This window comes from Epinephelus lanceolatus, chromosome 21 (genome assembly GCF_041903045.1).
Source record: "Epinephelus lanceolatus isolate andai-2023 chromosome 21, ASM4190304v1, whole genome shotgun sequence".
In the NCBI taxonomy this organism is placed as follows: Eukaryota; Metazoa; Chordata; class Actinopteri; order Perciformes; family Serranidae; genus Epinephelus; species Epinephelus lanceolatus.
In genome coordinates this window covers 20,730,905-20,752,205 of record NC_135754.1, presented here as the reverse complement: position 1 = coordinate 20,752,205, position 21,301 = coordinate 20,730,905, and the positions used below count along the sequence as shown (strand labels likewise).

At 42.4% G+C, this 21,301-nt stretch overlaps 1 protein-coding gene across 1 annotated transcript in view; it reads right to left on the bottom strand.

The window, feature by feature from the left end:
* Window positions 1–1,613: 1,613 nt before the first annotated feature.
* Window positions 1,614–21,301, bottom strand: part of pcdh15b (protocadherin-related 15b) — a 362,569-nt gene continuing 342,881 nt past the window's right edge. Inside the window, exons 36-40 of the mRNA XM_078163507.1 lie at window positions 17,162–17,183; window positions 15,314–15,352; window positions 15,034–15,107; window positions 9,020–9,149; window positions 1,614–3,069 (exon numbers count right to left, since the gene is read on the bottom strand). Of these exons, the coding sequence (XP_078019633.1) occupies window positions 2,290–3,069; window positions 9,020–9,149; window positions 15,034–15,107; window positions 15,314–15,352; window positions 17,162–17,183 (1,045 nt within the window). The 3' untranslated portion in view covers window positions 1,614–2,289. The remainder of the gene's footprint in view (window positions 3,070–9,019; window positions 9,150–15,033; window positions 15,108–15,313; window positions 15,353–17,161; window positions 17,184–21,301) is intronic.

The following is a 21,301-nucleotide window of genomic DNA, read 5'->3' as shown; positions in this document are numbered from 1 at the left end:
AACCACTGCTAAGGAGAGGCAACAAGCAGAAGAGATTTGTTTGGGCCAAGAAACACAAGGAATGGACATTAGACCAGTGGAAATCTGTGCTTTGGTCTGATGAGTCCAAATTTGAGATCTTTGGTTCCAACCGCCGTGTCTTTGTGAGACGCAGAAAAGGTGAACGGATGGATTCCACATGCCTGGTTCCTACTGTGAAGCATGGAGGAGGAGGTGTGATGGTGTGGGGGTGTTTTGCTGGTGACACTGTTGGGGATTTATTCAAAATTGAAGGCACACTGAACCAGCATGGCTACCACAGCATCCTGCAGCGACATGCCATCCCATCCGGTTTGCGTTTAGTTGGACGATCATTTATTTTTCAACAGGACAATGACCCCAAACACACCTCCAGGCTGTGTAAGGGCTATTTGACCAAGAAGGAGAGTGATGGAGTGCTGCGGCAGATGACCTGGCCTCCACAGTCACCGGACCTGAACCCAGTCGAGATGGTTTGGGGTGAGCTGGACCGCAGAGTGAAGGCAAAGGGGCCAACAAGTGCTAAACACCTCTGGGAACTCCTTCAAGACTGTTGGAAAACCATTTCAGGTGACTACCTCTTGAAGCTCATGGAGAGAATGCCAAGAGTGTGCAAAGCAGTAATCAGAGCAAAGGGTGGCTATTTTGAAGAAACTAGAATATAAAACATGTTTTCAGTTATTTCACCTTTTTTTGTGAAGTACATAACTCCACATGTGTTCATTCATAGTTTTGATGCCTTCAGTGAGAATCTACAATGTAAATAGTCATGAAAATAAAGAAAACGCATTGAATGAGAAGGTGTGTCCAAACTTTTGGCCTGTACTGTATAATGTGGAGAAGTTGGCAAGATTTCAGAATGAGACTTCTCCTCGAAACAGATGTGGTTATACACACTAACCAACAAACCTGATCAACAAAGGTAAAAACAAAGGCTTAATATAATGAAGGGATCCTTCTATAATGTTGTCAGACATCTGTAATAACAATCTGGGCCCTGTCAGTGACAAACAGCAGCAATTTTAGTGAACATAAATTGATGGAGCACAGTTGTCCATAGGGATTACATTGCAGTCCTTGTCCTTGTAGTTGCAGCCGTCTCTTTCAATACTGCACCACTTTCAAAAATTATTGTCTTCATTAGTCCAGGTTGAAAAAGACCTAAGTGTCTCTTTAATATGTCATATTATATGCACTTAAGACCTGTAAATCTTAGCAGGAGGAACTTAACCAACCCTTTTAGAGATTAAAGCCTCATGATAAGAATATTGTGACTTCTTAAAATATGCTGAGAGTTAGAGAAGATTGATACGTCTCTCTTCTCATCTGACTCTGCAAGAAAGCCTAAAGAGTGTACATCAAAAATGTCAAACTATTCCTTTAAAATAACCATTAAAACAGTTTCAAGAACAGAGAGTGAAGCTCCGAAATGTAGCCAAGAACAAAGTATTGAATCTGCAGATCTGAACCAGAAAAGCACTGACTCCATTAGACCTTAACAAAGTCACATCTCACCACGGTCATGTCATGTTAGTTCTGGATAGAGGAGACACCAACACAGTACCCAGTTAGCCAAACTCCACGTTTCAATGGATGAAATAGTCTTTTTATTTGGATAAAGTTTGCCAAGCAACTTGACAAGGATAAAAAGGCAAGTTTGAACAATACAAGACTTCATGTGTTAATGCAAAGTGTCAGGCAAGATGAGTCGCACCAGTAGCTGTAATTCTGAATGAAACAAGTGCGGTGACACCAGTCGCTTAAAGGGCCATAAAAAGTTCACAGACTTTTTCCTCAAGTTTCCATCATTATCTCTTAGCAAAGTAGAAATATAACAAGTCCTCTCATTCTAGGTCCAGTTCTCCGCAGGGGGGTTGCAGCTCTTAGATCAGTTGGGCTTTAGGGACACTCTGATTGGAATATTGAGCAGATACAAAACAGACATTTCATTACAAGTAAATCAGCAAACAGCCAATCAGATGCCGAGTTACTTGCTTTTTCTTCTATATTTTCATCATCTGTCTCTGAATTTAAACAAAAATAAAGAAATTATTTGAGTCAATATGTGAGGAATCTTACATCTTAATGAAATTCAGTTTGAACACCAGAAAATGCTAATTCACCTTTTAGCTGAGCACCAATCTGTTAATAAGATGTCTTTTAATTGGATTGGAGCATCCCCATTAGTTCCACAACTAATGAACAGAAATGATGTCTGAACACTTTAATGATCTTGGCAATAAGGAGCGAGCACAGTGGAGTCACGATCAGTCAGAGTTTAGTCATGGGTATGTGAAGGCTGTTCCACGGGCCCATCCATAATTCCTCCTCATCCGACTGCGTTCTGTCACTCGGGCACTCCAACGGCTCCCCCATAACAAGTCCGTCGTCCTCTTCATCATTACTGCCGTCTACCTTTGACTCTCTCTCGCCATCATTCAGCTCCTCTTTCTGTGCTGTGCTCTGATGCGGCTCTGTGCCGCCCTGCGCCGCTCTGAGCAGGTTTGATTTAGACGCTACGCAGTCAGGGCCCATGTTGCTGGTGCTGGTCGACCCTAAAGAAACGCTGCATTGTCGAGTGTTAAACACATTCAGAGTTTTATTGTTGTCAGTGTTAGAGAAAGAGGAAGTGGCCGTCGCAGAGGCAGCCATTCCCGAACTTTGGAAGGTGCGCAGCGTCTTGCACCCGCTGTCTGCTGCCGCCACTCTGGGATGGTTCAGGGGGACTCTTTCCTCCAGCGTGGCAGCCATTTTGTCGAGTTTTTTAAAGTGCTTGGCCAGCCGTGAGCTGAAGACGGGGGAGGTGAGTTTGAGGTTGTTGTTCGTGGTGGTGGTGTGAGTGTGTGTGGGGCCTGTGGTGTTTACTGTGCGTCGGGTGCGGATGATGGAGCCGTTCTGGGCCACGTAGATGCTGCCGTTAACGTTAGCGTGGCTGTTGAGGGTGGAGGGTATGCGGCTGCGTTGGGACTCTGGCATACTTTCTTCACCGGTGGAGCTGGTCTCATATTCCCGGTCCACCACCAACTTGATCCGACGTTTTCTACTGCCGTGCTGGAAAAACACAGAAATGCCACAAAGATAAGATGTCATTAAACTTATGACACGAGGCTGAGAGAATCTGTTCTTATAAAGCCCTGTTCACACACAGGAACACAACTCAAGATTTGAGGCAAAAATGTGACTGTCTTTTCCTGGCTGTCTGTTGCAGTTTGGCACATAACCTGTGCCTCATCAAATATTTAAAAAAAAAAACTTGTGTTCTGTTCATTTTCACTAGAACTTAAATCATTTTCAAGACCCATCTCTTACATCTGTGTAAAATTGGGAAGGGATGTCTTCTCAGTGAGTATGGACAAGAAGACTACAGCAACCAATAACTCAATCAATGAACATTCTGACATGTGAGTATTGTTTTAAGAAAGACAAACCACAGCGGACAGTGACATCAGAGCACTGACCACAACCTCAGTCCATTTCTACAGCAGACAGAGTGAGAACTTTGACCAGCAGAGGTCAGGAGAAAACAACAATGTTGAGCCTCTGTTATCTCAAATGTAATGTGTGACCATTTTCGTTTACTTTTTACCTTTTAAGATGTTTGTCCTGTAAAGTCAAGAAAGCAGCAGCTTTCACTACACTGCAAACACACTACACAGCAAAGACAGGTCAGTGCAGCAGTGTTTACTCCAGGTTTTTTATATTAAATAAGACAGTAGGTAAAGAAATAACCTGGGTTTCATGCAAACGTTACTTTCTACTAAACTGCATTAACAGGCAGAACCACTTCTTCTCCTCATATACTTTATGTGTTGAATGATTTGACTTTTTGCAGTAAGGTTGGGAAAAAACTTCTGCTATATTTCCAGTAGATTAGACACTTTACAGCAGGCAAAACGTTTTTGCACAAGTCAAAAATATAAACAAACATCTTATCGATCACTTTATATAGCGTCCATGTAAACAGTTAAAGGGATAGTGCACCAAAAATGAAAATTCAGCCATTATCTACTCACCCATATGCCGAGGGAGGCTCTGGTGAAGTTTTAGAGTCCTCACATCACTTGCGGAGATCCCAGGGGAGAGGGGGTAGCAACACAACTCCACCTAATGGAGGCTGACGGCGCCCCAGATTCAAACGTCCAAAAAACACAGAATTGAAACCACAAAATATCTCCATACTGCTCGTTAATAGCGCGGTGCACAGAGAGGCAGTTAGAGCTACAGGCTACAATGAGGTTAAAAATGACTTTTTATGTCGGGGCTTCAGGACACTTGGATCACAAAGGACGAGCAGTATGGAGATATTTTGTGGTTTCAATTATGTGTTTTTGGACGTTTGAATCTGGGGCGCCGTAAGCCCCCATTAGGTGGAGTTGTGTTGCTACCCCCTCTCCCCTGGGATCGCTGCAAGTGATGTGAGGACTCTAAAACTTCACCTGAGCCTCCCTCGGCATATGGGTGAGTAGATAATGGCTGAATTTTCATTTTTGGGTGCACTATCCCTTTAAGTCGGAATCTCTGATCAATATGAATTCACTCAGGTTGAAGAAATATTGTCCAAGTTACTGCAGCCACTGATTCAAAGCAGCCTTTGAATCATGTACTGCTTCAATAGAAGAAATCACTGAGGAAATGCTTTTAAAGGTATACTGTATATTAATATCCACACTAGATGTAACTCTGTTTAATACAAATCACTCTATGACACTAAAACCTCCTCTATGTTAGGTCAGAGCAAACACTGCTGCACACACACACTTTGGGAGAAGAAAAGGGCTCTTGTGAAAATAACTGCACAGTATGACCCTCAGTTTTTTTCATTTAACCCTGATAGTATGGAAGAAAGAATACAGAGAAAGAAAACATCTTCTCCCCCAGCAGATAACAGAAGGACTGACTGATACAGGGAGAATGACGGACACAGAAAAAGAAATGACTAATGAAAGAAGCCTGCGCGAACCTTAGATGCAACAAAGAGAGGTCAGTGAATAACAATGTTTGAGCTACAGCGGCAGAGAAATAAGCAGCTGCAAGCGGAGCTTTCACAAAAGGTAAAAGTCAGCTCAGGAGAAAAGCTACGGAAGTAAACCAGCCGACCGTTTCTATCGGAGAACAAGGGCTGTCATAAAGGAAGAAGAGGGAGAGGGGGATAGGCTGATTGGAAAAAAAGGGGATTCGAGATACGAGTGAAATAAAAAGGCAAGGACCCACAGGAAAAGATACTCTGAGAGGGCAGCAGATGATGCGCAGGCAGTTTAAACTCCTGTGAACGTAAATCACACCAAACAAGGGGAAAAAGAAAGATTACAGTAATAAATTCCACCCAGGTAATGACTGCACACCCAAACCAGGCATTTTCACTGAGATCTTACTTAGCGGCAAAGAATCTGGAGGGGCTAAGGCCTCATCTGCATTTCAATCGGCTGACTCATTTTCCAAATCCCCCTCTTCTTCATCCTCATCTCCGTGGCCGCTGCTTCTCTCATCCTCCTCTGTGTCCTCGATGATGGGTGACAAGTCGTCTGAGGTGTCCATCATACCCGAGCTGATGTCTGATTGGATGGTTCGCCTGCTCGGCGATGACTTTCGGGATCCTACACTTTCAGCCCCTTCCTCCTCCTCTCCTGATTCATCTCCTTCGCTCTCCTCCTCTATTGTTTCATGTGAAGAACGAGAGTGTCGAGAAGTCTGAGGCCTCGCACTACGAACTGTAGAAGCTGAGGATCTTGAACTTTTAGAGTCGCTGCTGCTGTTTCTATCTGTGGAGTGGCTGCTTCTGCTTTCTCGCTTTAATTTGGCACTACTTCTCCTCTTACTACTAACACTGTTGCTACTCGCAGTACTAACGCTACCCTTTGAGCGTTTTCTGCTTGACTCCTTCCTTTCATCCTCGCTCTCAAGCCTCGACTCCTCTTCAGTCTCTGACCCCTCTCCCTCCTCATCTTGGCTTCCACGCTCTGACTCTCTGTCTGTGTCAGGAGTTCCCTCTTCCTTTTCTGTTTCTGTGTCGGATTCGGTCTTGTCGCGCTCGGCTGTGACAGATGAGGTGGGGCTACTTGCATCAGAGGGGCTAAATTCTGATGGAGACTCCTTGCTGCCACTTCCTGTTTCTGAATCACTGTCATGAAATCGTTTCTCTGTCTTCCACCACATCTCAGAGGAGCTATTCTCCCCTCCTAGCTCCCACCGCCCCCTCTCCTCCCCTGTGGCTCTCTCAGACACTGATGCAGAAACGCTCATATCTCCTATGGAGCCATACATCTTCCTACTGTTCTCCCCTCCCCTCTCCCAGCTTTTTTCATCCATCCACTGTTCGTCTCCCACCCTGGCGGGTCCCTGGAGCCTTCTGGAGAGGGAGATAAGACTGAGGGCCTCGCTCAGCTTTTGTTTCATCGGTGGGGGTTTGCTGGTTTCAAAGGACGTCTGGAAATAACTGCCGTCGATGACCACGCCGCCGTCCAAGCTGGCAAAGTGGCCAGGGAGCTCTCCCCTGTGCCCTGGCCTGATGCCTTCCACTCCATCGGCAGCATTTCTCATCCCATTGTTTGTAACACCACCTCTGCTTCTTCCTCTTTTTTCCATCTCTTTTCTGCCTCCTCTTTCCCTTCCTCTCTCTGTTGCTTCATCTCTCCCTCCCCCCGTGTTTTCTTGTCTCCCTGCTTCCACTCTCTTAAATCCCCTCCCTCGACCTCCTTCCCCCTCTTCCACGGGCCTGACTCTGGCTTTGTTCCAGGGTGGGTGGATGGCAGGCGGCTGCCCAGATGTTTTACTACCAGAGGACAGCAGTGTGCTCACTCTCATCACGGCCTTCAACCTGGCGGCCGCACTGGAGCTCTTGGGCTTTGTGTTCATGGCTGCACCACCCTCTACCTGTTGGTGTGTGTCGCCCTCAGTTCTTGGGGCTGCCGGGGTCTTTCTGGATGGCCCATGAGGAGGTGGAGGACGAGGCTGGAGGTAGGCAGGGTGTGGGGCTAATCTACCTCCTTGAATCTGTCTCCTCACCTGTTGTCACGATGACATTAATCCAGAACCAAATAAGAACTTTTAGGAAAAGAACAACAGTTGACATTTTAACTGCACAAAGTATCTTCTCATCTAGGGATGTCCTGACCAAGTTTTTTTTGTACCTGATACTGAACCGGGCCAACCTGAATTAACTGTGTTCCACTGAGTGTTTATTTTTTTAGTCATCTGTACGTCTTTTGTGTTAATTAGGCTACATTAATGGATTACTGTTATTGGCTTTTTGCCCCCGGAATTTTTGTTTGAGTGTGACCATTGTCGGTTCTCCTCCACACACAGTGAAACACCATGAACCATAAACGCACAAGACTTTCACACTGAGCTGAAATGAAAGGAGTGCTCATAATTTTGGTAAAAAACACAAACAGTCTCGTACTGCATTTTTGCTGCTGTTTATGGTATGTGGTGTTTTGCCGTCTTAATACACATACAGGAGCTCAGCTGAGTGGAGGAGAGAAAGACAACAGGAGAGTTGGAGACAGCTTCACTCCAAGTATCCCTACATTAATGCTTCCTGTGTAAAAACACCTGTGTGACAGCTGACATTAAACAAAGGATCGGATCCTCTGTATAGCTCAATGTACCAGATCCCGATCAATTAAAAGATGCCTCGATCGGCCCAGATCCCGACCTTTGAGATTGGATCGAGATGCTTTTCTCAATTAACGCTCAGCAAGAAAGTGAATATGTGTATTTCCCAAAATGTTGAATTGTTTCTTTATTGTTGTTGCATCCCAACCTTCAAAGCAGTCTAACTGTTGTATTAGTGTCATATTTTAAGGGACAATTCACCTCCAAATCACTTACCTGCAGTGCTATTTATCAATGTAAATTGATTTATCGGCCGTAGAGATGTCTGCCTTCTCTTGAATATAATGTAACTAGATGGCACTCAGCTTGTGGTGCCAAAAAATACATTTGAAAAACTCAACAGCAACGTCTCTTTTCAGAAATCATGACCTGGTTACTCAAGGTAATTCACAGACCTTGTTGTGAGCAGTTTCATGTAGGAACTATTTTCTTTCTACCAAACTACGCCCGCCAACTGTATCACTGACTCAATCAGAGATAGAAGCATTTATTTTTTTAATGGGCGAGAGGCTCGTGCTCATAATAGTGTGAAATGTCAACATTAAGCACCACAAGCTGAGTGCCATCTAGCTCCATTATATTCAAGAGAAGGCAGACGTCTCTACGGCTGATATCTCCAACACCAGTGTTAATTTCGTTGACGAAAACTAAGCTGAAAATTTTTCATCAGCACCTTTTTTTCCATGACGAAAACGTGACGACGTACATCTTGATAATAAAATTTTAAAAAATTAAGGGAAAAAAAAAAAAAAAGCAAAATCTGTGCTCCATTTTCGTTGACAAGACAAGATGTGACGAAAATGTCAGTGGTGCACTTTCAGACACTGAAAGCCGAGAATGGTCATGCTTGTAATTATCTTCAAATGCCGCATGAGCAACAGGCTGGTAAACGCCAGCAAAAACACTCACACTGGAGCAGCATCAGCTGTTGGTGCGACTTGTGACCTGCAATTCAGCAGTAAATAATCAGCCATGTGTGTCTGACTGTGGATGGTGGAGCTGCTGAATGGATTTGTGGAGTGTGTCAAATGCAAAAACGACTAAAATGTGACTTTAACTAATGAGCATTTTCGTCTCAAGACTGAGACTAAATCTAAAACAGCTGTCAAAATTAACACTGTCCAACACTCGGCAACTCACATAAAGACAAGATTGATTAACTACACTGATGAATGGCACTTCAGGTAAGAGGAAAAATATGTACTTTTCTTTTAAGGTGAACTGTCCCTTTAAAGACTCCTAAAGATCATGTTAGTTATCACGCGAAGAGCACAGTTTTTATTACTTGAACTGAACTATACACTAACTTAGTACTTTAACTAATTTCTGTTTTGTCATTGTGCAACACCAATAAATGTGACTATGATTAATATTTTTTTGCATTTACCTCTGCATCAGACTCCTGCGGGCTGTAGTAGTAGCTGCCGTCGTCATCAACGACGACCTCTCCGTATTCATCGTAGAGGCCAGACGGTGAGATCAGTTTCCTGCGACTGCCGTACTGAGGAAGGTCATATCTGGACAGAGACAGGGAGCATTACAGATGAGCAATAACCAACAAGAAGCTGTGCAGAGCAGATATTAAAAACTCTAAATTTTACTGTCACACATTTTTGCTATGTGAAATAATAAAAATCAAATAAATGGAATCTGTGGTGTTGTAGAACAGTTTCAGCCAATCAGAAGTAGAGACAGGAGGGAAATCTGCTTTACCAACAGAACTGTTGGACTTGGCCGACGCTTATCCACAGTCACTTAAAGCAATAGCACAGGGCAACACTGTGGTTTCACTCCGATGATAAGCAGTGTCTAATGACTTGCCTAAGAAAAGCTGACTTAATCACAAAAGGAGCATTTTGTCGCCAGGAGACATTTTGTTAGCAGAAAACACTGGAATCAATTTTTCCTCCCTTTTGTCTCTCTCTTTGCCTGTTGCTGGGAGCGCTGCCTGGCTCCACCGGCCAAAAAACTGTGTTGTGCATCACCACTTGGGCTCGGTGCCCTGCGGCAAGCAACTCCGAGAGCTGGTGGGTCAAAAAACACATCTTTTCAAATGCTATCCTGGAAACAATATGTCCCAGTGTGATTAAAGTAACAAATCTGCTGGAAGTCCTTTGGCCTGGTTCCGTAACAGAGTTGTACAGAAAGTTGCCTCGTGTAATCACTCCGCTTACAGTCAACTGGTGGGAGAAGTTGCTCTCCTATTACACTAAGTAGCCAAGCAATAAACAAATGGAAGGAGCACGTGGATGAGTGATGTGTGTGGGTAGGAAGGAGGGGAGGCGGAGGTGTGCTTGGGGAATAAAGGGGAGCAGGGAAGAAAGAGGAAACCATGAAGAGGTCAAAACGGAGCGACCAGGCCAGTCATAAATGTTAGTTATAATCCTTACAGTATGGCCTCTGCAAGCTAATGTAATGAGTCTTAACCTTCCACTAAAACCTGCTTATGGGATTTCACAGTCATTAACCCGCAGACTCAAACTGGAGTGCACACACAATCAAATTACTTAAAGGCTACAGCAAGTCTCTGCTTGGAGTAGTCTTTTCTTCCCCCCTTCTTTCCCTCTGTTCTTCCCTTCATCATTCCCCCATCCTTCCTCACTCCTCCTCGTGTCTCCACTAGGGGACACTCACAAACTGAGAATCACTCCATGCAGTTTAAAGTTGCCAGAATCACTGGCATCACAGCCCAGACATGATGGTGTGTTTTTGCAGTTGTCTGTGTGTATGGAACAAAACTGGGTTACTGGCCCGTTTCAGGAGGGTCTCCATATGTTGAGTGACTGTTTAATGATCAGCCTGAGGACGTGTGATCATATCCACACAGTGAAGAGCCTGCACATGATTAAAGTGCTGTTACTGTATGCTGTAATAGTCCTTAAAATTTGAAGCAGCATGACTATATTTTTCTATAATTCAAATTCTTTATTTATCAATTCATTAAAATATGAACAAACCGACAGTATTGTTACTGGAACTCAACGTATCCACAGGCACCTGGTCGCTACACATTCTTATACCCTTAATAGTAATTTAGCAACCACAGCGGTACAACTAAACACCACATCGTTACAGTTCAACAGACGTATCACAAACAAAAAAGCCTGCCCATGACCTTTTAAAGCTTTCAACTTCATCGCTGACCCCAGCTAACATGTGTTCGTATGACACATTCTTACATAGATTCCTTCCACTTTTCAAAGTCTGGAGATGATGTGCTCTCCCAGAATCTGAGCATCACTCCAGCAGGTCTGACGACCCCGACATGTATCACAACAAGGTTATATTTTGATATACTCTGTATTTCAGTTTGGTTCCCTACAAGGCATAACCTTGGTGATTATGGTATTGTTGTACCTAACCACTTCCCTATGTGATCCACAACTTTTTCCCAAAATGGATTAACCAGTTTACATTCCCAGACTGCATGTAGAAATGTTCCTGTTTCCGTCTGACAGTTCCAACATAAATTATTAGCCAGTAGACCCATCCTGTACAACTAAAAAGAAACGTTCTATGAACTAGAACTATGAATTGATTTATACTGAGCGGAGAAATACTACTGTGCATATTCAGTAAACCCACAAATAGAAATGATCTTTTCGTGTATGCACCAGATGAGTAATTCCATCCAACCGAATAGACGCCATCTTGGCATCAAGTATCTATGTATTATTATACATCTATGGGAAAAACCTGCATGGAGTATAACAGATCCAAACAATTCCTCCCTACGATTCCGCGTCAGCTCATTTTGTGCAACCACTGGTGCAGAAAGCATAAATGAGCGTTAAGAGTAAAAAACTGCTCTTGATTTCTGTTGTCTGTTAAATATGATGCGGGAATCAGGACACTGTTATCGTATTTCTTGGTTAGGAACAGTCAAAAAATAGTCCAACATAACTGCCAGTAAAACCATAGCGTGGCGCTTTTACTCTTCGGTTTGCATGAAAGAAATAAGATAACTTTCAATTAGTGCGTTTAAGGGTGCTTTCAGACCTAGAGTTGTCTTGCTTTGGTCTGAATCAGGGACTATTTTTGTTACAAAGGTGCATAATTGCCTAGAGTTGGTTTGTGTTCTCACGGCAGCATTTACAAGCAGACCAGATAAAGTGCCTTGTGCGAGAAAGCTGCTCTTGATTGGACAGAATTTTCATGCAGGACAAATCCAGGAAGTAAACAAAACGTTGAAGAAGAGTACACTTGCAAGATAAATGTGACACTTTCTAATGTCACAACGGAGGGACAACTACGCAGGTTGATTTTAGCGCTGCTCATCGTGGACTATATTGCTGTCATTGTTCATTTTAGTCAAACCATACAGTTTGAAAACGAGGCGCGGCTCCAACTAGAAAACAATGTTTTGATGCATTGCATGTGCTGAATGTGCATATTAAGGCAGTACAGGAGGAGGCGCACATTAATAATCCTCCAGGACTGTAACATGCTCATGTTTAACCCAAACAATGCGTCATGTGACTGCAGTTGGTTCGGACCACCTCTTCAAGAACGTCTTGGTCTGGTTGTTTTGGTGCGCACCTGAGTGTGATTGCTGTGTTAACACCAGAGACAGAGCCAGGTTTAGCCATTTCCTCCTTTTCCAGTCATATGCTAAGCTAAGCTAACTGGCTGTAGTTTTGTATTTAGCGCACAGAAACATGAGTGTGGTATTGATTCTCTTATCTAACTCTCTGCAAGAAAGCAAATGAGCATATTACCCAAAACGTTGAACCATCTCTTTAATATTTTCTCCCATTAGTAATTAATGTCCTCATATATCTTGCACTGAGCCTAAAACAGGCTGGATGTGCAAACTTCTTCTTTCTGTTCTCACCTTTGTCCTGCTTCTGTCTACAGAATGAAAATGGTATCTTCACTGAGCCAATAATGCCAGATCTCACTCTCCCCATCCTATATTTTTCATGTGGGTGCCCTAACTCAGCACCTATCAGCGTCTTGACAGTCACACTGCTCATCACCCACGCCAGTAACAATTTTGGAAAAGCAAGATTTAATCCCTTGTTGCTCCATGGCGTGTACGTTTGAGTATTTTACTCTTGACTAGAGGGCAACATGAATTTGGCTTGTTTTGTTGTTTTTGTGTTGGGTTTTTTTTCAGACATGCGTCAAAACATCAGACCTGTGCAACAAATGGTTCACGTTATTTTCAGCATCTGTATAAATCCAATCAGAATCACGCCAATGGCAGATGGCTACATTCCCACATGCAGAGAAAATCCCATTTTGATCCCATCTTTTGAAGGCAGATGAAAGAAAAGGTCAAAAGGTTATGCAACATCCTTCCAAATGGCTTCCAAATGGATTAGTGTAGCTATGGAAGCAAACACTGCAACAGCTGTTGTCTGCTTCTCAGAAACAAAACTCAGGCATGAAAACTTTGTCTGCGTCCTGAGAGGCTGGTTTAGCATTTGTTAGCATAGTCTTTGAAAAAAATCCCGCACCTTTCATTTACAACTGCGACGAATAAAGTGATTAGATCTGAGTCCCACCGGGTCACAAAGTCTGATTTCCTGCTCCTGCGTACGTACAGAGTCAGACATGAGTTTGTGGATGTTGCTATAAGCCAACAGCATCTGGCCCATTGTCTGCTTCCACGGCTGGCTGCCTGATTAGCTGCTACAGTATTGCAATGCAAGGCAGAGAGAATTAGCTCTGTGTGTATGTGTGTGTGTGTGCATGTGTGAAAGAAAGACTGAGCAAGTGAGCATTGCTGAGTGAGTGTATGAGTGAGTGAGTGAATGAATGTGTCTGCCATGAGAGAATTTATGTGTGTGTGTCTAGTACTGTGTATTTATGTGAGTGTGGGTGGGTGTATAAAATCAAGTTCCCGGGAGTCTGCAGCTAAAATTATAAGAATTACACAATGCATCACAGATGGCAGGCTGGGTGCAGACTAACACACACACACACACACACACACACACACACACACACACACACACACACACACTTGGGAGGTATGCAGTGAGTCCTCTGCGATCTTGTCCATGAACGCTTTGATCTAATGTATCTCTGTGTGTGTTTATTGCCTTTCTATACAGTATTTCCGGCTTTTGCAACATCCAAGAAAAGATACACACATGTACAGTACATGCACACACACACACACACACACACACACACACACACACACACACACACACACACGCTTTGAGCAAAATCTCTGTAAGCTCTTCCTTCAGCTCTTGTGACTTCCTGTAGTTCAAAAACATATTAAGCACACATGAGTGCGGGGAGGTTGGTATGAGGCAGGTCACCGGTGTCGAGATTCCACAGTAGCCGTCATACTGTGTGACTGACGTGGTCAGTGTAATATCAAAACAGCTGCCAGAGGGCTGACACGAGGCCAGATAAAAGTGCACACAGTGAGCTCCAGACTCGTGCGGGAGGAAATATGTTTCATCGATGTCGAGGTTGAAGGTCAGAGATGAAACATAGTGGAGATGGTCTGCACTCACTGCCCTCAATATGTTTTCTACTGCGTGTCACTACTGGTAAATAATGAATTTACAAAACAGCATTCACTGCACTGCAAATGAAACAAACACAATGCTGTAAAAACAAACACCACTTTTCATTTACTATTACAGTGCTGTTTAAGCAGCTGTGACTGATTACTGTTTGGAGTTAATAAGACCTGCTATTTTTTTTTTTTTTTTTTTACAAAATGATAATTGTATTGGAAATATGATTATTAGGGCTGGGTAATACGGCTGGAATCAGTGTAATGACATCAGGGACAGTATATATTGCAGTGTTTCCAAAACCATGAGATACCTTGTTAACTATTTGCCTTCAAGAACACTGTGATCACCTGCTGCTGGTTTATTGGAGGTTCCCAGAAACAGCCGAAAGAACATCAGGGATTCAGCCTTTGTCAATTACACCACAAAGCTGAGGAGCAAACTACCTATAGATATCAGGGAAGCTAGCTCGCTAGATATTTTTAAAAGAAAGCTAAAAACGTATCTGTTCACTTTAGCCTTAAACGAGCTGTGACTTTCCTGATACAGGTCTGAGTTTGTGAGTTTGTTGGGGCTGTTTAACGACTCAGCATTGGGTGTTCGCTGGAAGACGCTGACTGACTGTTTGCCAGGAGGAGAAAAACTTCAGAGACAGCAGCAACAGAAAGTTTGCTGCCCTGGTGGGGAGAGGGGACGGTCGAGGATCAGGCCCCGGGCACAAAAAGGATCGAATGCAGGCATTGTTTGACCGGAGAAGTTTCGATACTACTTGGCAGTGGGTTATTTCGGTCGATAACTGAAAGGTATCAAGTAGTTACACGCAGTCCTAACATACAGTATGTTAAGATTACAGACAAGCAAAATGTATATACACTCTAAAGGTAGAAAAAGCAATATGTAGGATGTGCATACAAACCCGTGATCGTAGTTGTAATAGTCTTGTGTGTAGTAGTCCTGGCCGGGGTCGATGCCAGACTCCATTGATAACTCCTGTCAGATTAACAGACTATTGTTAGCAGCTTTCTAAACACACACATAGACAGACATACATACCTACTACTAAACCCACACAAATCTATCTCCACAAACACACACTCATATGTACATATTTAAAACACATCCCTCATGAAAAATTGCACGTACACAGACCCACACATGGAGAGTAAAGAAGTATCCAGAAAAGAGAGATAGAGTACCTCTGGTCTGAGCAGAGAAGGTCGGAGAAGTTGTTGCGTCTGCCAGAGGGAAAGAAAAGCAACGAATGACAAGACAAATGAAAGAAGTTAGAAGCTCTCCCCCAAAATGGAATACATCTACTTTGGAAAATCAATACCTGATGTTCTTCATCCAATATTGCTAGAATGCAGAGAATCCTGTCTGTGTTTGTTTTCATTTGGTGTTGTCAATCAATTTGGTGGGAGCAGGTATTACTTTTTTTCTTGGAGTGGATATCAATTTGGAACTCAGTTTTAGTTTAAAATTAAATATTTACAAGTTTCAAAATATAAGCCATTAATATTCACAAAAAGGCAGCAATACAAGCGTTCCTTCTGTGTAAAATGTAGTCCATTTGCACAAAGACTGAGCATAGTGTTGGTTCAGCCAGGACATAATGTCAAGCTCAGCTCAGATCCCAGCTACATCAGCTGATCTCAAACAGCCCAATCAGCTGATAGAGCAGCTGATTGATGGAAGGGAGTCAGCTGATAGATCACATGATTCTTTTCTATGCAACCAATTGGTGAATCTCATTCAGCGCGCCCTATTTAAACTGCTCTGGCCTGCCTACTGTTGTTGTTTCCTCTGCAAGCTGCTTTGCAACCTGCCTCCACCCCAGCTCCTCCTTTTCATGATTTGTCTGACTTATCAATGTCATGGGTTCTTCTGGAAGTCTGCACACCGGGGCGGAACTTTCATGTGGTGAAAAAAGTTTCCGCCCAGACTGTGACCCCTGCGGTATTTGCCGGTGGAACTACACAGCTGGGCCAATGAAATTGTTTGTTTATAGTGACGTCACGCAGACCCGGGAGAGTTCAAAATCCACTCAGGCAGGACAGTATGGGAGAAAGGTTGATGAACCCCGTATCATAGCAACCCGTCTTTTTTGATAAAAGACGGGATGATTTTATGAACAATGAATTAAAGGACAACATCTGGCAGTCCATTGTCCAGCTTGGTGGCTGCGGTGAGAGTGGTAAGTGCTAAAGAAAGTGCTAAAAAATGTTCACCCACACCCATGGGTCCACTGCGTGGACATGGAACACAACAACGTGAAATTCCGCACTGCGTCCGTACCACGCCTGTGTGTATGGTTTATGTGCGGAAAAGCGCTGCGCAAATATTCTGCAAATCTGTCCTGCATTTCCGCATCGCGGCATTGAGAATGAACCTTTAGGCTTTACATGGAGGCGCAAGGAAGGGCAGGGAGTTTTGCTCCCTCTGCCTCAGGCTTTCCTTGTTTGCACATGGAAGGGCAGACAGGTGCGCTCTCTTTGCCTTAGGCTTTCCATGTAGGCACACAAAAGGGTGGAAAGGTGTGCTCTCTCCACCTTAGGCTTTCCACCTAGGCGCATGGAAGAGTGGAAAGGTGCAAATGGATACTGCAAATGGAAATTAAGTTTTCTTTGACTAAAGAGTTCCTGACTGAACTAACATGTACTACATGTTAAACCATAAACATTACGTAAAACTAACAAGCATGTCTGTACACTGTCTTGAGATAAAGATCATTAAAGTTTCTCTCTGAAGGTCATATTTTAAAAGGACTAGTTGACTGTCTTTATCAGTGTCTTTGTGTTTTTGCATTTTAATACGCATCATCAGTGGATTGCAGACATGGGAGATAGTCAATTACACGGCTACAAAAATTTGTAAATACAAAGCACTGATTACATGCTGTACCATCTTGATTACACCGAACAGAACTGAACAGAAAGAGCAGAACACAATAAAGGGTATGACTGAACATCAGAGGTAAATAAGAAAAAGTCAGTAACACACATGCAACTACTGTATACAGCATGCATACAGAAAAAGACTCTTACCTCATGTTGTCCATATCCACGCCTGCAAGATCAAAGAGAGAAACATTACCAAGGAAACCTGTCATTAAACATAGTCCTTCTGATGTGCTTTTAATACATGTCAGCACTTTACTGTGCATCTTCCTTACTGCAGAGGAAATGGGATGTTTAAATCAAGAGCTAAATGGAAGTGGCCGTCGGAAATATACACATTACATTTTGCAGAATTTAACCCAGTTTCTAAGAAGAAAGCAAAAAGATGAGATGTGTATGAGCATATCTATGGGACTGTGTGTATTTGGAGATAAATGGAGAGACAGGGAGGGTTATATAAGAGAGGAAGAGACGGAGACTAAAGGACGAAACAACACAGAGAAGCTGAAAAACTACAGCGAACCATTTCTGCACTTTCATTTACTGTTATTTTCTGTTTATTTTGTTGTTTTATTCTGGCAAATATTCAGGTTCAAACTCCATAAATACATAATATTCACATCTAATTTACAGCCCAAATGAGCTCATCCTATTGTTGAGAAAACTGTAGATGGAGTAATAGTATGTCAATATTAGCCACAACAATAATAAATCCATATTTCAGTTACTGTGCTATTTGCAACTAGTGTAATAGGTGGGATGTTTTATTCATGAGCACAGGGCTATTTATTATCAGGAAAGATGTTTGTCTAATGTAAAATCTGTGTATGTAAACACTGTTGCCGACTCCAATCAAACACTTGTGGCTATTTTTTTTTTTTTTTTGGAAAGGCAGGCGTCTAATAACTGGTCTCTGATGCTTTCCCTTTTTCATACACGATAATAAACTGAACAGCTCTGGATTTTTGGACTGCTGGTTGGATTAAACACTATTTGAAGACCTCACCTTGGGCTCTGGGAAATTACATAGGGCATGTTTGACTATTATCTGACATTTTATCGGCAAAATGATTAATCGGGAGAATAACGGAGAGATGAATCCACAATGAAATTAAAGGGGAACACCACCCAAGTTGAGACTTCCAATGTATTATTATTAAAGTTCAATCAATATCCGTGAACATGAGCTACCCTGTCAAAGCCAGAAACCACAGAAGTAAGCCTCGAACTTGTGTTGTCATAGAACCTAAAGTCTGGAGCTGCTCCTTAGACAATGAATGGGAGACTGATCTTGTGAACCCACAGTTTGTTTGTTTTCTTTTTTTATACCCAAATGGCCTTTATTCTACTGCAATGTTCTCAGTACTGAAACAGTAAATGTATGCATACACTCAGAGCATTTCCCTGGCTGCTCTCAGTGTCATCTGGGTTTCTCAAGTAGTGTACTGTGATGTAAATCCAGGTGTGCCGTGGGATTTTACATTAATATTGCAATATTCAACTGCGCCTACACAAAAAGTTATAAATGAATTTTTATTGAGTGTATCAGTATGTTGTGTGCAACCATTTCCTAATAAAGGCAAACTCTAGCTAAAAATTTAATTTAATTTCATTTCATTTCATTTAATATACCCTTATGGGCAATCCATTTGTCACCGTTCGGGCATGGGAATATAAGTGTGTGACTCATCAAAGGCCTGACTGACAGCCAGTGTGAGGGATGATAACATTTAAAAGGAAAAAGCCATGAGTGGGACAACGGATCGCTTTATTGTACAGAGCAAATTACAACAAAACACCAGCGAAGATGAAGACAGTATCAAGAAAGCTATCTGTCCTATTTTTTCTTATTTTTATTGTCTTATGTTGTGATAAGAGTGATAACACATGTTATAGAAGCTGTTGTGCACAGATTTTTGGCTTGAGATTTTGTGCCTTGGGCAAAGAAATCAAAGAAGTCCGAAGAGTACACACAAAAAGTTTGAAAAACACTGATCAAGAACATCTTTTCCAAGTCACTGTCTGTGGAGCAGTTCCAGACTTTTTACTTTTGACATCACAAGTTTGAATTTCAGCACTCTAGCTTTTGGACTTGGGAGAGAGTTGTTCTTATTTACTGTGTTAAACCATAAAAATCACGTTAGAATTTTGAAAATGGGTGTAATTCCCCTTTAATCATTGGCTCTACCTGTTAGTGATAATCAAAATTGATTGATAGTCCTGATAGAATATTATTATTAAGGTTTACAACTGAGAGTTTACATTAAGTGTCCACAGAAATGTGAAAATGTAATCATGATTGGAGCATCTACAAAGTTGTACTCCTCATCGTTCCAGCTGTGTCAGTAATTTCTATGAGCTGCATGCTCCTACATTAGAAAAGATTCCAGTAAAATAACCCAACGTTACAGCAGCGGTCGGGAGCAAATTGAAATTCTTTCTAAATATTCGACCATTTCCTTTGAGAAAGGAGCCTTTGCCCGGTCCGACTGATTTATTACAACCATGAAGGCACTTGGAAAGCCTTTGCTTATGTTCTGATCAGCTCAAATCCAGCCAATAATTACTCTCAACTTACTTTGACATCAAGTGAAGACAGAAAATCAAAGATGTCCAAAGAGCATGCACTCAAGTACTTATCAGAGGGATATAATCACATCAGTTAAGTTGTCTGCAGGAGGCTGTAGCCTAAATACATGAACTTATGGCCATGTGTAGCCTGGTAACATATCTTTAATGTTGTATTTTAATGATTATATTCACATGCTACATGATACGTTGATGCTTGGCTGGTTAGACAACATGCCAGTCATACCGTCATCCCTGTAGAATGTTATAACTGGAAACACTTTCTCTGCACAAACTGGTCATTAACACAAACTTCCTGTGTATTACAGTTACATAAACGTTGCACTAAAGGTGAGATTAAGTCATTGTTTTTTAAGTCAGAAGTCTTTGCACACAGGTCTCAAGTCAAGTCTCAAGTCCTTAACTTTGACTTTCAAGTCCCAAACAAGTCAAACCGTGCATTTTGCCAAATTAAAAGCCATTTTAACAACAGAATAATAATATACTGTAAAACTTCTATTAAAAGACACCCAGTCTGGTTGCCAGGCAGTTATTTTTTTTTTTTTTTACAAAGGTTCTCTTGGATGTATAAAACTGGACTGTTGACTTCCCACTTGAGCTAATATCAGTTAGCTGTTTAGATTGTGCATTTCATATATGGTTCACCTCTTGTCAATATGGAGATGCTACACATTGTTAGCTCTGTTCATTTCATTTTACTGAAACCATGAGCACCAGAGAGGACCGTAATTCATTCAGATTTACCAGCATGACGCAAAAACAAGTGGTGACTCCCTTCCTCTGAGGCTGTCATAAAGTCAGAATATGTGTCCATTCCTCGATTACCCTGTAAGTTATTTATATTCCTTTGGTCCGTAAAGGTCCAACGATCAAAAAAATCAAGTGTTTTTATAAAACACAATCCAAGTTACGGGGAGGCATGATGATGCAGTGGTTAGCATTGTTGCCTCACAGCAAGAAGGTTCCTGGTGTGGGTTTACTCTGGGTACTCCAGCTTCCTCCCACAGTCCAAAGATATGCAGGTTAACTGGTGACTCTGAATTGGCTGTAGGTGTGAATGTGAGCGTGAATAGTTGTCTTTCTCTATGTGTCAGCCCTGTGACAGTCTACCACAGCGGCATGGAAAAAAAAGTGCTGACTCCCTACCTCTAAAGCGCTCAAAAAGTCTGAATGTGTACATTCCTCGATTATTTATATCCCTCTAGAATCGAAAGGGTTTTTCATAAAAATGAATCCAAGTTGTAAGTACTGTTTTAACAGGGTAAAGTGTTGGATGCCATAATCCTTGGGTACAATAATCTCCAAATCTTTGTATAATAAACCCATTATAACTTGTTTTGTCCGTACAAAAAAACTAAAGTTGATGTCGTCCTACATGCAACCAGTGGCAAGTGGCTAGCTACCACATGTTAGCTGGTTCTCCCAGTGCCTCTGATCTTAACTGCTATATCATGGGCAACTGGACTTGCTTGACTTTCTTGAAGACGTTTCACCTCTCATCCAAAAGGCTTCTTCAGTTCTAACAGACTGGTGCAGAGTCGCAGGCTTTGAACTCTGTGTGGGTGTGAACCCTTACAGTGTCGTTGAGGTCACATGTGAGCTCTGAGTTTCAGAGGTTAAGGTCATCTGTGAGTTGCTGATCCCCCCCCCCCCAGCCATCATGTGTGTAGTTAGGGTTAGATGGGTCCATATGCAAAT